Genomic DNA, 22242 nt, shown 5'->3' on the forward strand with positions numbered 1-22242 from the left:
GTTAGTTTATGACCCCTACCCCCAGCCCAGGAGACATTAGAAAATGAAGATGAGACATTTTCATTAGTCACAATAACTGGGGGCACTAGTGGCAGTTCGTGGGTAGCTATAAGGGTAGTCCTAAATTACAAAGTCCTAAATGACAAAAATTGTTCCACCCCAATGCCTGGTAGCTCCCTCACTGAGAAGCACTGCACACCCCTCTTTATTCATTAATATTTATTTCTCCTTTTAGTATCTTCCTCCTCTTGTGACTATCACAAAAGTATATCAGAAAAACACATTTTCCCCCTTCATACTGGGAGTTTTTTTCCCCTTTTCATTTCTACTAGTAACACATCTGGAAACCTAGCAAGGCAACAGCTTCATATCCCAGTGGGCTTTAGCTGCAGGAATCTGGCTCTTGTCATTTCCAGGACTGGATTCTCCAGTCCTGCGTAGAATGTTCTGCTTTCACTCTCAGACCCAAATCCAGAACCAAGCCAATTCTTCGCACTCACTCACTGAGATCCAGATTGATGCAGGAAAGAAGTAAATCTGAGCGAGCTGACACTATATTGTGTCTATTGTGACACTATATGTGTGCACACATGCATTTATGCATATTGAGAAAAACAAATACTTTTTGAATGTTCTTTCTCCCTTAATGTGCAAGAACACACACGCAGTACTCCTTCGGGTATCCATAGGGCATCGGTTCCAAGAACCCCTTTGGATACCAAGATCTACAGATTCTCAAAACCCTGTATATAAAATAGCATATTATTTGCATATAACCTACAGCACATACTTCTATGTACTTTAAATCATCTCTAGGTTACTTGTAATACTTAATACAATGTAAATACTCTATATAAATAGTTATTATACAGTATTGTATTTTAATCTGCATTTTTATTGTTGCATTATTTTTGTTGAGTTTTTCTGAATATTTTTGATCTGCAGTTGATTGCATCCATGGATGCAGATGGCCAACTATGATTTTTTCTTGTTACTTCATATATCATTGTAATCAGCACAAAAGTAAAGTATAGAAAAGGCAGCAAAGTTAAAACATCTTGAATGTATTTTAATTTTAATGAGAATGATTTTAGAAAATATACAGACAAAAAAAAAATGCTCCTACCTCTAAAAATAGAAAAGCGGATTCCATTGCCCCTAAAATTTCCAAGAAAAACTGACGTGATGCTACAAATGATCAATGATTCTCCTCTAATGAGATCAATGTACATTTTAGAAATGCCTGAAAAAGGAAATACAAAATATAACTCAATATGCTGCATGAAAATTATGTTCTTGCACAGGAAGCAGAAACAGAAGAGAGAGAATAGAAAAAGAAAAAAGAGAAAGAACAAGGCAGCTATGACTGGGATAGACCTGCAAGACAATCACAGTCACCATTTCTATATTTCTATATTGCGCCTCCTGTATTTGCAATGGCAAAGAAACATGGCGATAGCACTGCTCGTATTGCTCATTGTCTCAACTGTACTTGAGTCTCAGAATGAGACAAATACTTCTCAAGATACCACATTTAGTTTGAATAAACCTGAATCAGATTCCAAAATAACCTCATTTTAGAAATAAGTACAAAATAGGACACAACAATTCTACTCCTAGGTATATACCCAAGGTAATTGAAAATGTATGTGCACACAAAGATTTGTACATAAATATTCATAATAGTATTATTCATAAGAGCCAAAAGGTGGAAACAACTCAATGTCTATCAGCCGATAAATGGATAAATATATGTGATATATCCCTACAATGGAATATTATTCCTCCACAAAAAGAAATGAAGTACTTACTGATACATATTACAACCTGAACCTTGAAAACATTATACTACATGAAAGAAGCCAGACACAAAAGTCACATATTTTATGATTTGATTTATATGAAATGTCCGTGATAGACATAGAGACCAAAATAGATTGGGTGTCATTTCCAGAGACTTGAGTAGATAAAATTCCACAGCCAAATTTCCATCTAACATCATTTTCTTTTGGCCTAGAAGACATTTAACAATTTTGCAGTGCAGGCCTGCTGATGATAAATTCTCTCAGCTTTTGTATGTTTAAGAAAGTCTTCATTTTGCCTTCTCTTTCAAAAGATATTTTCACTGAGTGTAGAGTTCTAAGTCTGTTGTCATTATTTTTGTTCCTCTAAATACAATGTGTCTTTTGTCTCTGGCTGTTTTTAAAATTTTCCCTTTATCATTGGTTTTAAGGAATTTGCTTTTTATGTGCTTTTTGTGTAGTCTTTATAATTCTTGGGCTTGCAGTTTATTGAGCTTGTTGAATCTGTAGCTTTCATTATTATCAAATTTAGAAACTTTTTCTCCAGGATTTCTTCAAATTTTTTGTTCCTCCTTCTCTTTTCTTTTGGGAACTCATACATTAGGTCATTTGAAGTTGTCCATAGCACAATGATGTTCACTTCATGTTTTCTGGTCTTTTTCTCTCTATGTTTCATTTTAGATAGTTTCTATTGCTACATCTTCAAGTTCTCTCATCTTTTCTTCTGCAGTGTCTAATCTGTTGTCATTAACAGTCATAATCATCTCATTTTACTACTTGTTACTATCTTTGACTATGACAGAAGGCATAAATATACTGGTTAAACAGGTTGAGAGACTACTAGCACATTTGATCTATCTGGTGAAGAAATCCTTTAATTCTTCTCTCACATTTGGTGAACTAATCAGAACAAATAAGGTATAATGCTTGGTGTATAAAGTTTTGGATTTGATTTATATTTTTAAAAGTAAGACACAACAAGAATTACTCTCCACCTTCTCTTTTGGCTTAATGTGGACCTAATTTATATTGATTCATTGTAAAATTTGGAAAAGAAAAGAATAAAACAAATCTTCTATAATTCTATGATGACCCAGATATAACCATTTTAAAGTTGAAGTCCTTTTCTAAGCATATGGTTCTTTTTACTCAATTGAGATCACACTAACACTCTGTATTTTATTTCTTCACAAGATCCTCTTCCAGATTTGCTTTAAAATAAGAGTTAAGCCCTTACACTCTTTTAAAACAGGTAATGGATAGACAATTTCCTTTTAACTTACATATGAACGTCTACTACATTTTTGACTGGGCCAGTCCACCTTAGATTTAGGTTGCATAGGTTTACAGTGCAGACAGGCACCTCATCAAAAGAAACACCACTAACATTATAGAAATTGTAGTTCTGTATATTATGATAATTTTAGGCATTTGGCAAAAAATAGTTTTTCCTTAAAAAAATTAATGTATTATGACTATTAAATAGAAGAAAACTGTTTTGAAGGAAGAACCATTTATCTAATTCACATAAAGAGACAATATGATAGTCCAGCCAACACCCAAAACAAGTGAGAGTGACTTTCCCCATAAAATTAAGTCAAATTTGTCTTATCAGGAGACAATGCTACTAGATCCAGAATCCATCTAACCTCCTGAGTGTTGCTGACTTAAAAAAATATATAAATTAAGAGCCAACCCAATACCTTCACTAGTTTTGTCTTAAAGAAATAGAAGACTTTCAGCCGCATGCATTGGCTCATGCCTGTAATCCCAGCACTTTGGGAGGACGAGGTGGGTGAATCATCTGAGGTCAGGAGTTCGAGATCAGCCTAGCCAACATGGCAAAACCCCATCTCTACTAAAAAATACAAAAATTAGCCAGGAGTAGTGGCACATGGCTGTAATCCCAGCTACTCAGGAGGCTGAGGCAGGAGAATTACTTAAACCCAGGTGGCAGAGGTTGCCGTGAGCCAAGATTGTGCCATTGCACTTCAGTCTGGGGTATAGAGCTAAACTCCACCTCAAAAAAAAAAAAAAAAGAAAGAAAGAAAGAAAAAAGAAAAGAAAAGAAGACTTTCTACTGTACTCCTTTTTTTGAAAAAAAATTGAATGTTGAAACTGCAATAAATAACATTTATAGTTTATTATAACCATTTACAGTCAGGAGAGTGCAGAAAGGACAGCAGGAAGAAAAATGAGGTAATGAAACACGAGGTAAATACAAATGGTTGAAAGAATAAGACAGGTAAGGAAAGACAGAAAGAAATTGTACTTACAGGAGCAAAGAGAAAAAAGAGAACAGGATCAGAGTCTTTGGGAAACATATCTACCCTGTAACAATTTAGAACAGAACCTCCAAAAGTGCCTAAAACCCTATGTTTTTCCAGCTGTGAGTATGAAAATAAGAATATCACATGCTGGAAAGGTTGGAGGTTTCTCACTCCAATCATAAGGTAGTATATTTCCACTAAATACAACTGATATTTTAAAATTTGTTAGGAAAATATTTCTGAGTCAAAAAACAGAAACCATAGCATATAGCCATTCATGTTGGTACTTCTGTGTTAATAAAACCTGACTTTTTGACCCAGCAATCCCATTACTGGGTATATACCCAAAGGAATATAAATCATTCTACTATAAAGACACATACACACGCATGTTTATTACAGCACTATTTACAATAGCAAAACCATGGAACCAACCCAAATGCCCATCCATGATAGACTAGATAAAGAAAATGTTGTACATATACACCATGGAATACTATGTAGCTGTAAAAAGGCATGAGATCATGTCCTTTGCAGGGACATGGCTGAAGCTGGAAGACATCATCCTCAGCTAACTTACACAGGAACAGAAAACCACACACCACATGTTCTCACTCATAAGCAGGAGTTGAACAATGAGAATATATGGACACAGGGAGGGGAACATCACACCCCGGGGCCTGTTGCGGGGTGGAGGTGAGGGGAGCGAGCTTAGAGTACAGGTCAATAGGTGCAGCAAACGACCATGGCACACATATACCTATGTAACAAATCTGCACATTCTGCGCATGTATCCTATTTTTGTTGTTGTTGTTTATAGAAGAAACAAAGAAAAAAAAAAAACCTGACAATAGGGGGATATTTCAGAGTGAAATCATCTTCCACCTTACCAAATAATATGGGAAATAGTGCAGGACTCCAAGTCCTCTTGGGAATAAGCTTTTATTGAGTAATATATTTGAGTGCCAGACTATATCTTTGCCCCTTTTCTTGAAGATAAACTATAACCCCCTCCACCACCTGCCAAACCTTAGCTACTTCAAATGGAGGCAGTTCTAACAAGAGGTAGCAAGGCCTTGGAATAGTCTTGTTACGGATCTTTAATGTTTCTTCTTATTGGTAAACAAACTCACCAACTTAGAATATCTACCTTGTGGCTGAGAATTCACTGGAACAGAATAAGAATGCTAATTTTTATCACCTTCTAGAAGGTTACATTTTCTTTGAAAAAAACTGAAAAAGTTCCTTGGAGATTATAATTGGCGCTATTTATCTCATCTCCTTGGTGGTTGTCTTATTTGCACCGTCTCCTTCAAGTCAGTCAGTGCTCTACCTCTCAAGGTGAAAAAAAAAGCACAGATTCTTATTCTTCTGGGTGCACAATTCATGCAAGAAAAATGTAATCAAAAGAAAATAATGTACCCTTATATTATCAAGATAAGAGAGAGAAATAAATGTGACATACCAATAGTTTTTAGTGAATTCACAGAACGAAGAGGATCTGTAATGCCAAGGGTGATGCTAAAGAGTAGGCAAGATTGCAAATCCCATGAAGCTTTATTGAATTTTATAACCACATATCCAAGTATGATGCTTGCTGTAGAAAAGCTAATTAATCCAGTTAACAAGACCTGTGAACCAATTCATAACACAGTATTAGACTTAACATCTAAAGATGACATGATGGCATTTACTTATATCCTAAGAGTCAGATCTTGGTTGTAAATGTTATACAATTACCCTGGAAGATAACTTTAAAAGGTATTCTAGTTTAACCACCTGCCACAAAGAAACCACCCCTTTCAAATAAGCAAGATTCTACCTTACTATTAAAAAGACTGACTCAACTATCTTTCTTGTTGTTATTCCAGTTCGATAGTTCTCAGTATTGAAAGGTTCTTAAAACAGAATGCAAATTTCTCCTGCTTCTATATAAAACATATCCTGATTAGTTTGGAAAGTAAATTGTTACTGACATATTGTATCTAGTACATGACACAAATTTATATACCAAGACTCTAAAATATTCACAGAAAATTCCCCCCTTTACCTTTTATTAATTGTAAAACAAGTAGTTCTGCAATAGAGAAAGGGGAGGCCATGAAATGCTTGAGATTAAGTGATTTACAGAGTTTTGTAATTTCTATGCATACGTTGTTTATGCCCAAGCATAAGAAAGTATTTATTTTTCAAAATTATCCTCAGGAAAAAAATAGTTGTGTTATTCAATCCTTTTCTTATTTTCCATCTCTGTCTTTTGTTTTACTTTCTGTGAGGTTTCCACAATTTGCCCATTAGGTCCTTTTATTTCTTTATCTATTGTAATGTCATATGGTTTTTCTTCTTAAATCTCTTAAGAGCATGAATTACATTAAGGAATTTTTTAAATGTTAAATTAACTTGTTCTGAAATAAACACAACTTGATTGTTTTTATTATTTATATGTTACTGGATATATTTGTGCCAAAATTTTGTGTAGAATTGTTCTATGTTTGTGGGTGACATTGACTTATGATTTTTCTTTCTCTTAATATTCCTGTATAGTTTTGGTGTTAAGGTTAAACAAGCCTTATAAAATAAGGGAGGAGGCCAGGTGCAGTGGCTCATGCCTATAACCCCAGCACTTTAGGAGGCAAGGCAGGAGGATCTCTTGAGTTCAGTAGTGAAAGACCAGCCTGGGAAACATAGTGGGACCCCCACCTCTAAAAAAAGAAAGATTAAAAATTAGCTGAGCATGGTGGTGCATAACTGTAGTACCAACTACTCAGGAAACTGATGTGGGAGGATTGCTTAAGCACAGGAGTTTGAGGTTGCAATGAACCATGATATTATCACTGCACTCCAACCTGGGCAACAGAGCAAGACTCTGTCTCTAAAAATAAAACAAAATAAGTGTGGGAGGATTTCCCCTTTTACTCTTGTCTTTAAGACATAAGATTGGTGTTATCTTTCATACTGGTTCACATAACTTACATTTAAAATAGTTTGGGTAGCATTTTTTTTTTTGGAACATTTTTATTTGCCAATTCAATTTTTAATGATTATGGGACTATTTGGGTCTTTTTAAAATCTAGAGTAGACCAGCCACGGTGGCTCATGCCTGTAATCCCAACACTTTGGAAGGTTGAGGCAGGAGGATTGCTTGAGGCCAGAAGTCTAGAAAGCAGCCTGGACAACAGAGCGAGACCTTGCCTTTACTAAAAATAAGAAAAAATTAGCCAGGCATGGTGGCATGTGCCTGTAGTCCCAGCTATTCCAGAAGCTGAGACAGGAGGATCACTTGAGCCCAGGAGGTCGAGGTTGCAGTGCGGGGTAATCATGCCACTGTGCTCCATCGTGGGTGAAAGAGCTAGACTCTATCTAAAAAAAAAAAAAAAAATAGATACATAAATAAATAAAAAGAAATTCTACTGTAAGTTTTGGCAAATTACATATTTTTAGGAATTTCCCATTTTGTCCAAGTTTTTAAATATTTTTGCTGAATCATAAAGAAAATAAGGCATCAAAACTAGAGGGATGCAGTTAGAGCAGTGCTTAAAGGGAAACTTATAACATTAAATGCATATATTGGAAAAGAAAAAAGGTTAAAAATGTTTATGATTCAATTAAGCCTAGCAGTAGGTTAGATATTGTTAAAGATAAAGTAGTAAATGGGAAACTAAACTTTAGGAAATTACATACAATACAGTTCTGAGAGATAAAAGACAGAGAATTAAAAATCATGGAGAATATGATGGAAAATCTACAACTAATGGGAATTTAAGAATGAAATAACAAGCCTGGCACAGTGGCTCACTCCTATAATCCCAGTACTCTGGGGGACCCAGGCGAGTGGATCATCTGAGGTCGGGAGTTCAAGACCAGCCTGGCCAACATGGTGAAACCCCATCTCTACTAAAAATGCAAAAATTAGACAGGTGTGGTGGCGGATGCCTGTAATCCCAGCTGCTCAGGAGGCTGAGGCAGGAGAATCACTTGAACCCAGGAAGCGGAGGTCACAGTGAGCCAAGATTGTGCCATGGCACTACAACCTGAGCAACAGAGTAAGACTCCATCTCAAAAAAATAAAAATAAAAATGAAAATAAAAATAACAGAGTATAGAAAATGTTTAAAAGATAATAGCCGAAATGTGGCTAGAATTGATGGAATATATTAATTTTCAGATTTAGTAACCATAAGAAGTCTTAGTATGTATAAATAAAAAGATACTAACACCCAGAAACATCACAGTGAAACTAAAATAGTCCTCCTTTATCTGCAAGGGATATGTTCCAAGATCCCAGTGGATGCCTAAAACCATGGATAGTACCCAACCCTATATATACTATAGTTTTTTTAAATGCATACATGTCTATGATAATGTTTAATTTATAAATTAGGCACAGTAAAAGGTTAATAATAACTAATAATAAAATAGAACAAGTATAACCATATGACAGCATCACTACTCTTGCACTTTGGAGCTATTATAAAGTAAAATAAGGGTTATATGAACACAAGCACTGTGACACTGTATGTTCTATCTGATAACTGAGATGGCTACTAAGAGACTAACGGGCAGGAGATAATGTATACACAGTGGATATGCTGGCCAAAGGGATGATTCACTTCCTGGGCAAGACAGAGTAAAATGGCACAAAATTTTATCACACTACTCAGAAAGGCACACAATTTAAAACTCATGAATTTTTCTGGAATTTTTCATTTAATATTTCATTTTAAAAAATACTTTTATTTTAGGTTCAGGGGTACATGTGTAGGTTTGTTATATAGGTAAACTTGTGTCATGGGGGTTTGTGGTGCAGATTTTTTCATCGCCCAGGTAGTAAGCCTAGTACACAATATTTATTTTTTCTGAACCCTCAAGTAGGCCCCAGTGTCTGTTGCTCCCCTCTTTGTGTCCATGAGTTCCTACCATTTAGCTACCACTAAATGAAGTGAGAGGATGCAGTATTTGGTTTTCTGTTACTGCATTAGTTTGGTAAGGATAATGGCCTCCAGCTCCATCCATGTTCCCGCAAAAGACATGATCTCATTCTTTTTTATGGCTGCACAGTATTCCGTGGCAAATATGTACCACATTTTCTTTATCCAATCTGGCATTGATGGGCATTTAAGTTGATTCCATATCTTTGCTATTGTGACTAGTGCTGCAACAAACATTCATGTGCATGTGTCTTTATGGCAAAATGATTTATAGTCCTTTGGGTATATACCTAATAATGGTATTGCTGGGTTGAATGGTAGTTCTAATTTTAACTCTTTGAGGAATTGCCACACTGCTTTCCACAGTGGTTGAACTAATTTACACTCCCACCAAGAGTGTGTAAGTATTCCCTTTTCTCTGAACCTCGACAGCATCTGTTACTTTTTGACTTTTTAATAATAGCCATTCTGACTGGTGTGAAATAGTATCTCATTGTGGTTTTGATTTGCATATCTTTATTATCAGTGATATTGAGCCTTTTTTCATATGCTCATTGGCTGCATATATATCTTCTTTTGAAGGATGTCTGTTTTTATCCTTTGCCTACTTTTTAATGGAGTTGTTTCTTTCTTGTGAATTTGTTTAAATTCCTTGTAGCTGCTGGATATTAGACCTTTGTCACATGCATAGTTTGCAAATATTTTTTGCAAACTATGAGGTCCACTGTTAGCCTGATGGGGTTTCCTTTTATAGGCTGTTTCCTCTGTTGATAGTTTCTTTTGCTGTGCATAAGCTCTTAAGTTTAATTAAATCCTATTTGTTAATTTTTGCTTTTGTTGCAATTGCCTTTGGCATCTTTCATTATGAAATCTTTGCTTGTTCCTATGTCCAGAATGGTATTTCCTAGCTTATCTTCCATGGTTTTTATAGTTTTATGTTTTATGCTTAAGTCTTTAATCCATCTTGAGTTGATTTTTGTATATGATATAAGAAAGGGGTCCAATTTCCAATTTCAACCTTCTGCATATGGCTAGCCAGCTATTCAAGCACAATTCATTGACTAGGGACTACTTTGCCCATTGTTTGTTTTTATCAGCTTTGTTGAAGATCAGATGGTTTTAAGTGTGCAGCATTATTTCTGGGCTCTGTATTCTGTTGCAATGGTCTATGCGTCTGTTTTTGTACCGTGCTGTTTTGATTACTGTAGCCCTGTAGTACAGTTTGAAGTTGGGTAATGTGATGCCTCCAGCTTTGCTCTTTTTGCTTAGGATTGCTTTGGCTATTTGGGGTCTTTTTTTGGTTCCACATGAATTTTAAAATAGTTTTTTCTAGTTCTGTGAAGAGTGTCATCGGTAGTTTGATAGAAATAGCATTGAATCTGTAAATTGCTTTGGGTAACTATGGCCATTTTAATGATACTGATTCTTTCTATCCATGAGCATGGAATGTTTTCCATTTGTTTGTGTCTTCTCTGATTACTTTTAGCAGTGTTTTGTAGTTCTCATTGTAGACATCTTTCACCTCCCTGGTAAGCTGTATTCTAGGTATTTTAGTCTTTTGTGTCAATTGTGAATGAGATTGCATTCTTAATTTGGCTCTCAGCTTGGCTGTTTTTGGTGTATAGCAATGCTAATGATTTTATACATAGGTTTCATATCCTGCAACTTTGCTGAAGTTATTTATCAGGTGAAGGAGATTTAGGGATGAGATTATGGGGTTTTCTAGATATAGAATAATGTTGTCTGCAAAGAGGGATAGTTTGACTTCCTCTCTTCCTATTTGGATGCCTCATCTACAAAGGGAACCCCATCAGGCTAACAGTGGACCTCTCAGCACAAACCCTACAAGACAGTAGAGATCAGGAGCCTGTATTCAACATTCTTAAAGAAAAAAGTCTTCAACCAAGAATTTCCTATCCAGTCAAACTAAACTATCTAAGCAAAGGAAAAATAGGATCATTTTCAGATAAGCAAATGCTGAGGGAGTTCATTACCACTAGACCCACCTTACAAGAGATCTTGAATGGAGCACTAAATATGGAAAGGAAAGACCATCACCAGCATATACAAAAACACACTTAAGCACACAAATCAGTAACACTATAAAGCAACCTCACAAACAAGTCAGCATAATAAACAGCTAACAACACAATGACAGGATCAAATCCACACATATCAATAATAACCTTGGCCGAGTGCGGTGGCTCACATCTGTAATCCCAGCACTTTGGGAGGGGGAGGCAGGTGAATCATGAGGTCAGGAGTTTGAGACCAGCCTGGCCAACACGGTGAAACCCCATCTCTACTAAAAATACAAAAAATTAGCCAGGCATGGTGGTGTGCTCCTGCAATCCCAGCTACTCAGGAGGCTGAGGCAGGAGAATCACTTGAACCTGGGAGATGGAGGTTGCAGTGAGCCAAGATTGTGCCACTGCACTCCAGCCTGGGCAGCAGAATGAGACTCCATCTCAAAATAATAATAATAATAACCTTCAATGTGAATGGACTAAATGACCTATTTAAAAGGCACAGAGTGACAAGCTAGATAAAAAGCAAGACTCAATGGTATGCTGTCTTTAAGAAACCTATCTCACATGGAATGACACCCTAGGCTCAAAATAAAGGAATGGAGGAAAATCTACCAAGCCAATGGAAATCAGAAAAATGCAGGGGCTGCTACCCTAATTTTAGACAAAACAGACTTTAAGCCAACAAAGATCAAAAAAGACAAAGAAGGGCATTACATAATGATAAAGGGTTCAATTCAACAAGAAGACCTAACCATCCTAAATATATATGTACCCAACACAAGGGCACCCAGATTCATAAAGCAAGTTCTTAATTTGAGAACCATATTTAATATAGTCAAACCATAGTTGACCACAAGTAAGTAAAACCTTGGATAACTGAAACTGTGGAAAGTGAAATGGTGGATAAGATGTGACTACTGTACAGAACACCAAAGTAAAAGAGACAATCTTAAAAGAAAGAAAAGACAGATACTCACAGAAGAATGACAATTAGATTGATAGCAGTTGTCTCAAGAGCAACAGTTAGGCTCAGGTATTATTCAAATTGAGACAAAATAGATACATTTTCAGAGAAACAAAGACCACTAAATTTAAAAAGATGACTACTCACAGACCTTTAATGGAAAGGACACAAAATCACAGCTAGATAGGAGTAAGTTCTAGTGTTCTATAATACTGCAGGATGACTATAGTTAACAGCAATATATTATATAGTTTCACACAGCTAGAAGGAAGACATTGAATGTTCCCTACATGAAGAAATAATGTTTCAGATGATGAATATGCTAATTACCCTGATCTGATCCTTATACATTATATATATTGAAAGATCACTATGTATTCCATAACTATGTACAATTATTAGTCAATTTAAAAATATAATTTTTAAAAAGCTGCTAGAGCAAAACTTCAGGAAAAAGGAAGCTGAATCTAGAAAGATGGAGTTGGATGCAAGAAGGAGCAGTGAGCAAAGAAATTGAAATTGGTAAGCATGTAGATGAGTGTAGAGAAGCACTGGTACCTAAAACATTACAATTGTAATAATAATGATAATGACTAATTTCAGGGATGGTAGTATTACGTCAATAATGTAATAAAATATAAGATGAGAAAGGATAATTAAAGTATTCTGAAGTTCCTGCATTATTTGGAGGAAGGTAGAGACATTTAGCTTTAGACTTGTTAAATCAAATATAATTATTAAAATTTAAGATTTTAAAAATGTATGAAACCAGTAAGAGAATTGTATTTAGGAATATAGCAATGTTGACTGCATTTAACAGAAAAGAGCACTTATAGTGTCAATAAATGGAGATTTCGGTTGTTTTGTTTTTTGTTTTTGTTTTTGAGATGGGGTCTCGCTCTGTTGCCCAGGCTAGAGTGCAATGGCGCAATCTTGGCTCACTGCAACCTCTGTCTCCCACGTTCAAGTGATTCTGCTGCCTCAGCCTCCCGAGTAGCTAGGATTACAGGTGCATGCCACTATGTCTGACTAATTCTTTGTATTTTTAATAGAAGCAGGGTTTCTACTAAACCTGACCTCGTGATCTGCCTGCCTTGGCCTCCAAAGTGCTGGGATTACAGGCGTGAGCCACCGCGCCTCAAGTAACACTAAATCCAGAATAAACAGCCTTATGTTAGTATGTTGGCTCCCAATGCTCTTAAGGACCCAGGCTCTTTTTTCTCTTCATGTTCAATCATATATAGTGCCTGTTCTCATGTTCACTACTTCACAATCTCAAGATGAATACTCATTCTAGACCACTGGGAAGGCTCCAGGCAGAAAGAGAGGTAAAGCAAAGAGCAAAAAGCACATGCCAGCTGATTTAACCCCCTTATCAAGGGTTTTCTAGAAACCCATTCAGTGAACTTTTGTACATTTTTCACTGGCCAAACTATCTTCTTAGGGTACCAAAGTTGTTAGGGATGCTTGGAAATATGATATTTTACACTAGACCTATTGCCATACCAAATGAAAAATTTTAAGTTTCTGTTAGTGAGAAAGAGAGGGAGACTGCATATTGGATAAGCAACCAGAAATGCCTGCCACCAAAAAATAGAACATGAAACTTTTTAATTAGTAGAAGGAACAAAGGGGATAAAGGAAACTGAATTAATTCAATTAATTGAGAAAAGGAAGAATGAGACAAAGCATGGCAAATAAAAGGATAAAATAATATATGAGAAAAAGTTCAAATATATTTCTTTTAAAAACTTTATTTTCAATTTATAAACAGTAAAATCTACTCTTCTGGTGTACAGTTATATGGGTTTTGATGAATGCATACAGTTATGTAATCACACCAAAACTAAGACACAAGACAGATACATCACTCCCAAAAATTTCCTCATGCTACATCTTTGTGGTCAATTCTTTTCCCCAACCCCATTCCCTAACAACCAATGATGTTCTCTAGACCTATAGTTTTGCCATTTTTAGAAGGTCTATGAAAGTAATTACATAATTACATAATGTACCCCTTGGAGGCTGGCTTATTTCTCTTAGCACAATGCATTTTAAATTTTTCCTTGTTGTGCCTATCGATACTCCATTCCTTTGTTATTGCTGAGTAATATTTCATTGTAAGATGTTCCACAGTTTATCCATTCACCAGTTGAAGAACGTTTGAGTTGTTTCCAGACATTTGAGGTTATAAATAAAGCTACTATACAGATTCATGTAGAGGTTTTGTAAACATAAGTTTTCATTTCTCTTGGGTAAATACATAGGAGTGAGATTGGTGAGTCATGTGGCAAGTATATATTTAACTTTATAAGAACCTCCCAAACTGTTTCCCAAAGTGGTTGTACCATTTTGCTTTCTCTCCAACAATGTATGCAAGTTTCATTGTCTTCATCTCTTCACCAGATGAAGAGATGGCATTAACAGGTTGGCTGTTGCTATTCCAATAGGTACATAGTGGTATCTCATTGTGATTTTAGTGTGTATTTCTCTAATGACTTATCATGTTGAGCATCTTTCCAAGTGCTTTTATTCCATCCATATATCTTCCTTGGTGTCTCAAATCTGTTCAAATCTTTTCTCTTCTAAATCTATTTTTAATTACAATAAATACTAATGGACTAAACTAGTTTTTAAAAAGAAGCACAAATTATCAACCTGTATAAAATTTTAAAAATCCAACTGTATACTCTTAAAAAGATACTAAAATCTTGAAAACAAAAGGATGGAAAAATTGTAGCAGGCAAATACCAAAATAAAGCTGATGTAACTATAGTAATACCAGATAAAATTGTTTTAAGGCAAAAAGCATTATTTGGGATAAAAGGGAAACTAAATAATAAGAAAAAAATTAACTGGGAAAAATAGCAATACTTGTAGACACTTAATAACAACCTCTATTTGTATAAAGTAAAAACTGACATAATTGCAAGGAGAAATTGATAAATCCACAGTGATAGGGGAAACTTATTAAACTGAACTGAAAAACAGTATTGGGAAAACATAGAAGATTGAACTTCATAATTAATAAAACAATCTACTGAACAAATTTAGACCCCTACACTAAATAGAGAATATACATTTTTACAGTGCAACATTTAAAAAAATCATGTACAAGCCTACAAAGCAAGTCTTCGCAAATGAAAGAATTGACATATAAAACACATTCTCTGATCGTGGTGTGATAAGAGAAATAATAATAAAACATCATATTTGGAAAATTCAAAACTATTTTTACATAATTAATGGATCAAAAAGTATAAGAAAATGTAGAACTGGATGATAATGAGTACACTAAAAACCAAAACATGTGGGATACCACTAAAAAGAAAATGTAAAACCTTAAATACACACAGAAAACCAAAAAAGCTAAAAATGAATCAAATATTAAGATGTTAGAAAGAACAGAATAAAATCAAAATAAAGTGTTCTCTGAAAAAAGAAATAAAACAGTACAACAGGCATGATTAAGAAAAAAAGAGAGAAGGCACAAGTAACAATCTTTACAGGGAAAATGGGCAAATCTACAGAAACAGTTGAGATTAAGTCAGATGTGGGACTAGAATCCAGATTCTGACATTTATTATCCTTGTCTGTGACCTCTAAGCTTCAGTTTGCTCATATGCAAAATGAAAATGATATTTACTCTGATATTTACACGGAGAATGCCTAGTCACAATGGTCACTCAGCAAATACTAATTCCTTTCCTCTCCCTTCAACTCTTTTTAGTTAGTAGTTCTGTAGAATGAAGAGGGTAAAACAAATAAAATATGAGATTTTGTGAATTATTAATCATCTATATAGGCAGCCATATTCTCTATCAACATGCATAAGCAAGAATTGATCATACTTTGTTTTAAATGTGTTCTTACCTGCCAAAACATATTCTTGAGTATATAAAAGTCTACATCCAAAGCAACCATAAATATAATTAAAGGTGAAAAGTAAGAATAAAGTGAAAAACTTGATGTTCTTAGAAGAGGGTAGACAATTTGGTGCACCTAAAGTAACAAAGGCAAACAAGAAATTAGTGTGCTACCATTTCCAAGTATTAGAAATTAGGTTGATGCTATGTCCATCAATATAAATTTTAGAATCTTTCAGTATACAGCTAATGAGAGAGTATCTACAAGGGCAGTCCTAAGGGTCTTGTGGTAGATTTCTTGATCTAGCCATCCAGATAAGTTATCTATATAGACCTCTATTCACCAGAGAATTGAGTGGTTTTGGGCTACACAAACACTGCTTGTGGTGTGCAAAAGTGGTATCCCTACTGCTGGTGATATCAGAAAATATTTTTGGTGATTCACAGGTAAGCATTTTTTAATTTGACTGTTAGATGTTTATTTCAATTCGCTTTAAGTGAGGGAAAGAATCTTAAACAAGTACTTGTTTCACAGACATTGGCTTAGGATTTTTAAATCTTTAAGTGAGTCAGTAGAGAAAAATAATTCATAGAAAATAGCAGATTTTATACGTAAGACATAAATCATGAAGGTTGTACACAGATTAATGGAAAATACAACAACAACGATTGAAGTGCTATAAATATTCCCTCCTAAAAAGTTTATTTTGGCCAAATCAATAGTTTAACTTTCATTACGCCACCTCCCTATACCTCAGTTTGCTCATCTATAAAATGGAAATAGAGTATCTGTTTTCAATGGGTTGCTGTTAGAGTGAATAAATTAACTCAAGAGTTAATAAACTAATAAATTAATAAATACAAAGCACTTAAAAGAGAGCCTGGCACTTTTTAAACACTCTAAAGATGTCAGCTAGTAGTACTGGTGGTACTTCAGAAGATTAGGAAGAAGCGTTTACAATCCTAGATGGGTACAAGCATTATCTCCATTTTAAAAAAATAAAGGAATGAGTGGAGGCAAATTGTTATTGATCACACTGCTATGCAGTTGAAATCAGAAGTTAATACTAGGTTGATAAATGAATGAATGTTTTCTTGTATCTATGGTACATATTATATGAAGCATGTTTTACATTTAATCTGGCAGTGACCTTGCCTCATGATGAACATAACTGCTACCTTTTATAAGCAGGTCTCCCCCGCCCCTTTTTTTTTTTTTTTTTTTTTTTTTTTTGAGACGGAGTCTTGCTCTGTCGCCCAGGCTGGAGTGCAGTGGCGCGATCTCGGCTCACTGCAAGTTCAGACTCCCGGGTTCATGCAATCCTCCTACCTCAACCTATAAGCAGGCCTTGTATAAGGCAAGAGCAGGGAAGAAACCAGTGTATGTGTGCAGGGGAAGGAAGCCAGAGCAAGGCTTCAGAAGCAGATGATGAACCCAAGAATGCAAACACATTATCCTTGCTTGCTTTTTTTTTTTTTTTTTTTTTGAGACGGAGTCTCGCTCTGTCGCCCAGGCTGGAGTGCAGTGGCGCGATCTCAGCTCACTGTAAGCTCCACCTCCCGGGTTCACACCATTCTCCTGCCTCAGCCTCCAGAGCAGCTGGGACTACAGGCCCACCACCAAACCCGGCTAATTTTTTGTATTTTTTAGTAGAGACGGGGTTTCACCATGTTAGCCGGGATGGTCTTTCCTTGTTTTCTTTTTTCTTTTTTTTTTTTTTGACAGTCTTGTTCTGTTGCCCAGGCTGGAGTGTAGTGGTGTGATGTCAGCTCACTGCAAGCTCCGTCTCCTGGGTTCAAGAGATTCTCATGCCTCAGCCTCCTAAGTCACCAGGATTACAGGCATGGGTCACCCCTCCTAGCTAATTTTTGTATTTTTAGTAGAGATGGGATTTTGTCATGTTGGTCAGGCTGGTCTCAAACTCCTGACCTTAAGTGATCCACCCACCTCAGCCTCCCAAAGTGCTGGGATAACAGGCGTGAGCCACCACCTGGCCACATTTTCCTCTTATTACTGCTCTTTTGAAGCTTCCCTAATTGATGTGTCCTTTACTGTGTGGTTTTTTATTTTTCAAATTTTTAAATACCAGATAGAACTTTTTGAGTAGCTGTTCCCATAAGAAAAAACATTCCATGCATTCAGGGATGAGATGGGAGTGGACTTTATTTTTGGCATTTTTTCCTTTAATTTATTCTCTAATTTATTGTACATACAGTACCTCAACAGAACTGTAGGCCATCTGTCCTATCACGAATCCCAACAGAGAAAGAATCGTCAAAACAGTGACTTCGGAATTCTTTAAACACATCTTCAAAAGCCCTAAAGAAATACATGTATGTGTTATTTAAACATGATAAGCTTCAAAGCAATTTAATTAATATTTCTTTTCTCTACTTCATTTTAAACTTCTGAGTGTCATATTCTTGTGGATGAATAACTGACATCTGTTATAAATGCTGTCTCTTAAGGATATGACACATGATGAGGCATCTCTCACAGGTGAATCTGGAAAATATTGATATTTCAACAGCTTCCAATTTGCCTGCCCAGTGACACATCAGAATAATGTATGGGTTTCTTACTAATGGATCTGATGGTGAGAAATTACGGAAAGCCCAATTTTACATCTACATAGTACACCTTCTATTAATAATTCCTCATCCTAAGCTATAGCGACATATTTCTAAAATTTTCCCAAAAGCCAGAAACACATTTAACTGAGCTCTAACTATAGAGAAAACTGCCTTCATGACACTAGTAACAAAAGCCACTCATTATTCTCTATCTGCATTTTCTTGCATTGAAACCTCTACTCTATCTAAAGTTATTCATTTCATTGCCTCTAGAGACAATATATAAACTATAATTCAATTAATTTATGCCTGGGGTAAGATTCATTGGCATCCCAGATTCTGCATTTCCTGACTTCCAGTTATAAGTTAAGCCACATCATTAAATATTGAATACAGAAGGCCTCGACTTACTTTGGGATGGTACAAAAGTGATACACATTTGGTAGAAACTGTACTTCGAGTACTCATACTATTCTTGTGTTTCATGTTTAGTACAATATTTACTAAATTACATGAGATAGTCAACACTTTTATTATAAAATAGGCTTTGTGTTAGATGATTTCCCCTGACTGTAGGCGAATGTAAGTGTTATGAAAGCTTTTAAGGTAGGCTAGGCTCAGTTATGATGTTCAGTAGGTTAGCTGTATTAATGCATTTCAACTTACAATATTTCAAATTTATGATGGGTTTATTAGGACACAGCCTGATAATCAAGGAGCATCTGTATTTGTTATAGGTAAGACCAGATAAAGATATGTTTTTTACACTATTTCTGCAATGCTCTTTACTACTGGAGCATTTGTCTCTACAAAGGATATAGAGCTAGTCCATGGTCATCAGTACCTTGTGATATCAGAAGGGACCGAGGTCATTAGTATATTAAAGATTCCCAAAGAAAGCAATTTCACTCCTTGATACAATGGGTAAAATTGAAGGAGTTTATACACACTTGTTTGTTTCTGTATAGTATTCCTAGTTCCAGAAAGGATTTTAAAGCAGCTATTTTTCCTTTTTCCTAATCCCTAGTGTTGAATTGTGGGCTAAAGCATCTGTGTGTTGGATATGTTACTTGATTTGCATGAATATCATTCTCTATACCTGTTGAATTCTTAATCATTGTTTAAGAGGTCCTTATTCGTGAAGTCTTTTCTAATTTTCTTCTTGGGGTTGGGGTGGGTTATTTATCTTCCCTGAAGAGAGATCACACCAAAAGCCATAATAAAATGGACAAAATGAATGACATCAATTATGTAAATCATGAATTGTATGCCTGGGCTCTATTTGTGTGTTTGCTCCCATTGTCCTCCCCTCGCCTCAGATATTTGGGTCAGGTTAGGTCTGGCCAGTGTACAGCTCTTCCTCCTTCTTGTGAGCAGAGAATCTTGACCACACCTTTATAGTTATACTTAACACATTGCATAGTAATTATGTGTTTGCCAATCTCCCCCATGAGAAGGCTCCTTGAAGTTAAGTTGTTCTTCTTACGTGTCTACCTCACTACCATGCTCAGCAAATGTTACTGAATACAGGAATATAGAATAGACACTACTTATAATTAAATGAAACGAGATTGACAGTATTCACTCATGTCTTATCAGTTCACTGGGCCCCTTCTTTTGATGTTATGTAGTTGTGATGGCTTTCCACATTGACAGAAGGTTCACAGGGCAGAGGAAAGATGAGTTTCAAAAACAACCACCTACCTCCCAAAACAACAATGAAACACACAAGCGTTGTGAAATGTTTCTCATCAACAAGGTAGTCAGCTGGCTGCCCGCAGAGTAAATCAGGTCTGTTACTTTTGTTTTGTGCCCAGAAGTAAGAACTCATTTTTGCTGCTGCTTTTCCCCAGACCTAACTTGATGGAGTGGTTTGGTTATTATGGACACTTTCACTTCTGCACACTAACCTGTATAGCATGCAAAAAGAAATAAGACCTACCAAGACCCAGTTAATCCATACCCTTTCTACCTAAGATTGTGCCACACTCAGATCTGAACATGTCTCTTCTTGTCACAGGGCACACATTTAATACCTCTTGCCCTACCTTTTGCTCCAAGAACATTTTATAGGAACACTAACAGCAGTGTTAGTGTTTACTCCCTGTACTGTTACATGTATATGGGAGAGGGGGTGCATTGACTGGTGCACTTACCATTGTAATGATACAGTAATGTGCTTTCTTTCCCTATTGGACAGTGAGTTTCTCAAAGGCCAGGGCCCGAACTTTCCTTAAGGCTGTGCACATAGTATGTAGCACGAGATAGGCTGTCCAAAAATATTTGATGGGCTGAACTATTTGAGGGGGAAGGAGCAAGGATAAATGTTATGCTCCCCCTTCTCTGTGGGTATAAATCATTCTTGAATTCCATTTTACCACTCCAGCCCTAATATCCCTTTTTCCTCTCTCAGCACCCTTCAAATAAAAGATGGCAAATGGGAAACAAAGTCAAAGTTGAGTCACAACAGTTAAGGTCGGGAGTGAGGACAAGGGTGAATAACCTAAAAATAAAGGAAAAGACCAAGGTTGAGGTTTGATCATATGATGCCTTTGAGTGAATTAGAAAAAGTCCCCCTTCCTCAGAGCAATGAAGCCTGACAACAAGGCACATGGCTTGGCATGTGACTACCAGGCTGGATTTCAGTCCCAGTATCCCACCTCAGTTGGTGCTCTGTATAGGATGTAACCAATGCGAATCTATGCAGTGGTCCTGAGAAAGATTTGTTCTGTTTTATTTTTCCTTGCAGCTAGCCTTAACCTAAAAATCCTAGAGGTTCCTCAAGTATCTCCAATAATATTTAAGGCTTATCTTTGGTCCTTTGTTTTGCACTTGTTTGGTCTACAGGTCACAATGATTCTGGTGTGAAGCAGAGGATGGGCCAGAAAGAGATTCAAAATGCTACATCTTCAAATCACTTCCCCTGTCCCTCAAGTAGCCCTTCAGGTCCTTGGCATCTTCAACTCCCACTATCCTCATGTGTAATGACCCTCAAATTAAGTTCTTCTACAAATTACCCAGATCAGAGATATGTTCCTTAAAGATTAAGCTGCTTCAAAGTTGAAATTGAGATGAAGGCTCTCAAAATCCCAAAATACAATGCACAGTTATGTTTCTGTTTGCTAGGGACAGTACTACCAACTGATATCACACCAAAATCCATTTCCATGCCGAGTTCCCATTGGTTTCTTGCCAACCTGCTTTCATTCTGATTGGCTGCCTACATTATCCCCACCCCCAATCCAGAAGAAGCCAAGTGATCTAGTTCTGGGGAAGCTTTCATTTTTTAACCCTAAAGCTATGTAGGTACCCACAACTGTTTTAACTGATTTTTTTTTTCTTTTGCTGACATTGTAGAAGGAATTCATGAATTGTACAAGAATAATCAAAGACAACCAAAAATTTTTACTTTTCCCTTCAAAAGCTAAGTGTAGTGTAGCTCGCCCATAGTCTGTTAGAGAAGAATACTAACAGCCTGTTTTTCCTTCTGTGCTCAGCTAGCCTTATCTGTACTGCTAGTTTCACATTCCTTGGGGCTCAGCCAGTTCCTGCTTCACCTCCCTAGCACAACTGCAAAGTTACAAGGTTAATACAGAAACATGGTTTCTCAGGGATGTGGAACATGCAGTATAGATAAATGTAAAAGATTGATCAACTGACTTTGTTCTCACTTCTGTAAGTACACTTCCTGCATCACGTAGCACCTGGCCACTGACTGCTTAAAAGGTGGCTGCTTTCTTTGTCCAGGGCTCAGACTTCCCTGGATGCTAGTCCTACTGAGCCGGTTGATCACCTTTTAATGAAGACCT

The 22242-nt window shown here is 36.2% G+C and overlaps 1 protein-coding gene across 1 annotated transcript in view; it reads right to left on the minus strand.

The window, feature by feature from the left end:
* The window catches only part of SLC9C2 (solute carrier family 9 member C2 (putative)), a 100774-nt gene extending 80510 nt beyond the window's left edge, over positions 1 to 20264 (minus strand). Inside the window, exons 1-5 of the mRNA XM_010367402.2 lie at positions 20138 to 20264; positions 18079 to 18179; positions 15867 to 15995; positions 5538 to 5703; positions 1127 to 1243 (exon numbers count right to left, since the gene is read on the minus strand). Coding sequence (XP_010365704.2) covers positions 1127 to 1243; positions 5538 to 5703; positions 15867 to 15995; positions 18079 to 18179; positions 20138 to 20264 — 640 coding nt within the window. The remainder of the gene's footprint in view (positions 1 to 1126; positions 1244 to 5537; positions 5704 to 15866; positions 15996 to 18078; positions 18180 to 20137) is intronic.
* Between the last annotated feature and the right edge of the window lie 1978 nt (positions 20265 to 22242).

This window comes from Rhinopithecus roxellana, chromosome 8 (genome assembly GCF_007565055.1).
Source record: "Rhinopithecus roxellana isolate Shanxi Qingling chromosome 8, ASM756505v1, whole genome shotgun sequence".
Taxonomy (NCBI): domain Eukaryota; kingdom Metazoa; phylum Chordata; class Mammalia; order Primates; family Cercopithecidae; genus Rhinopithecus; species Rhinopithecus roxellana.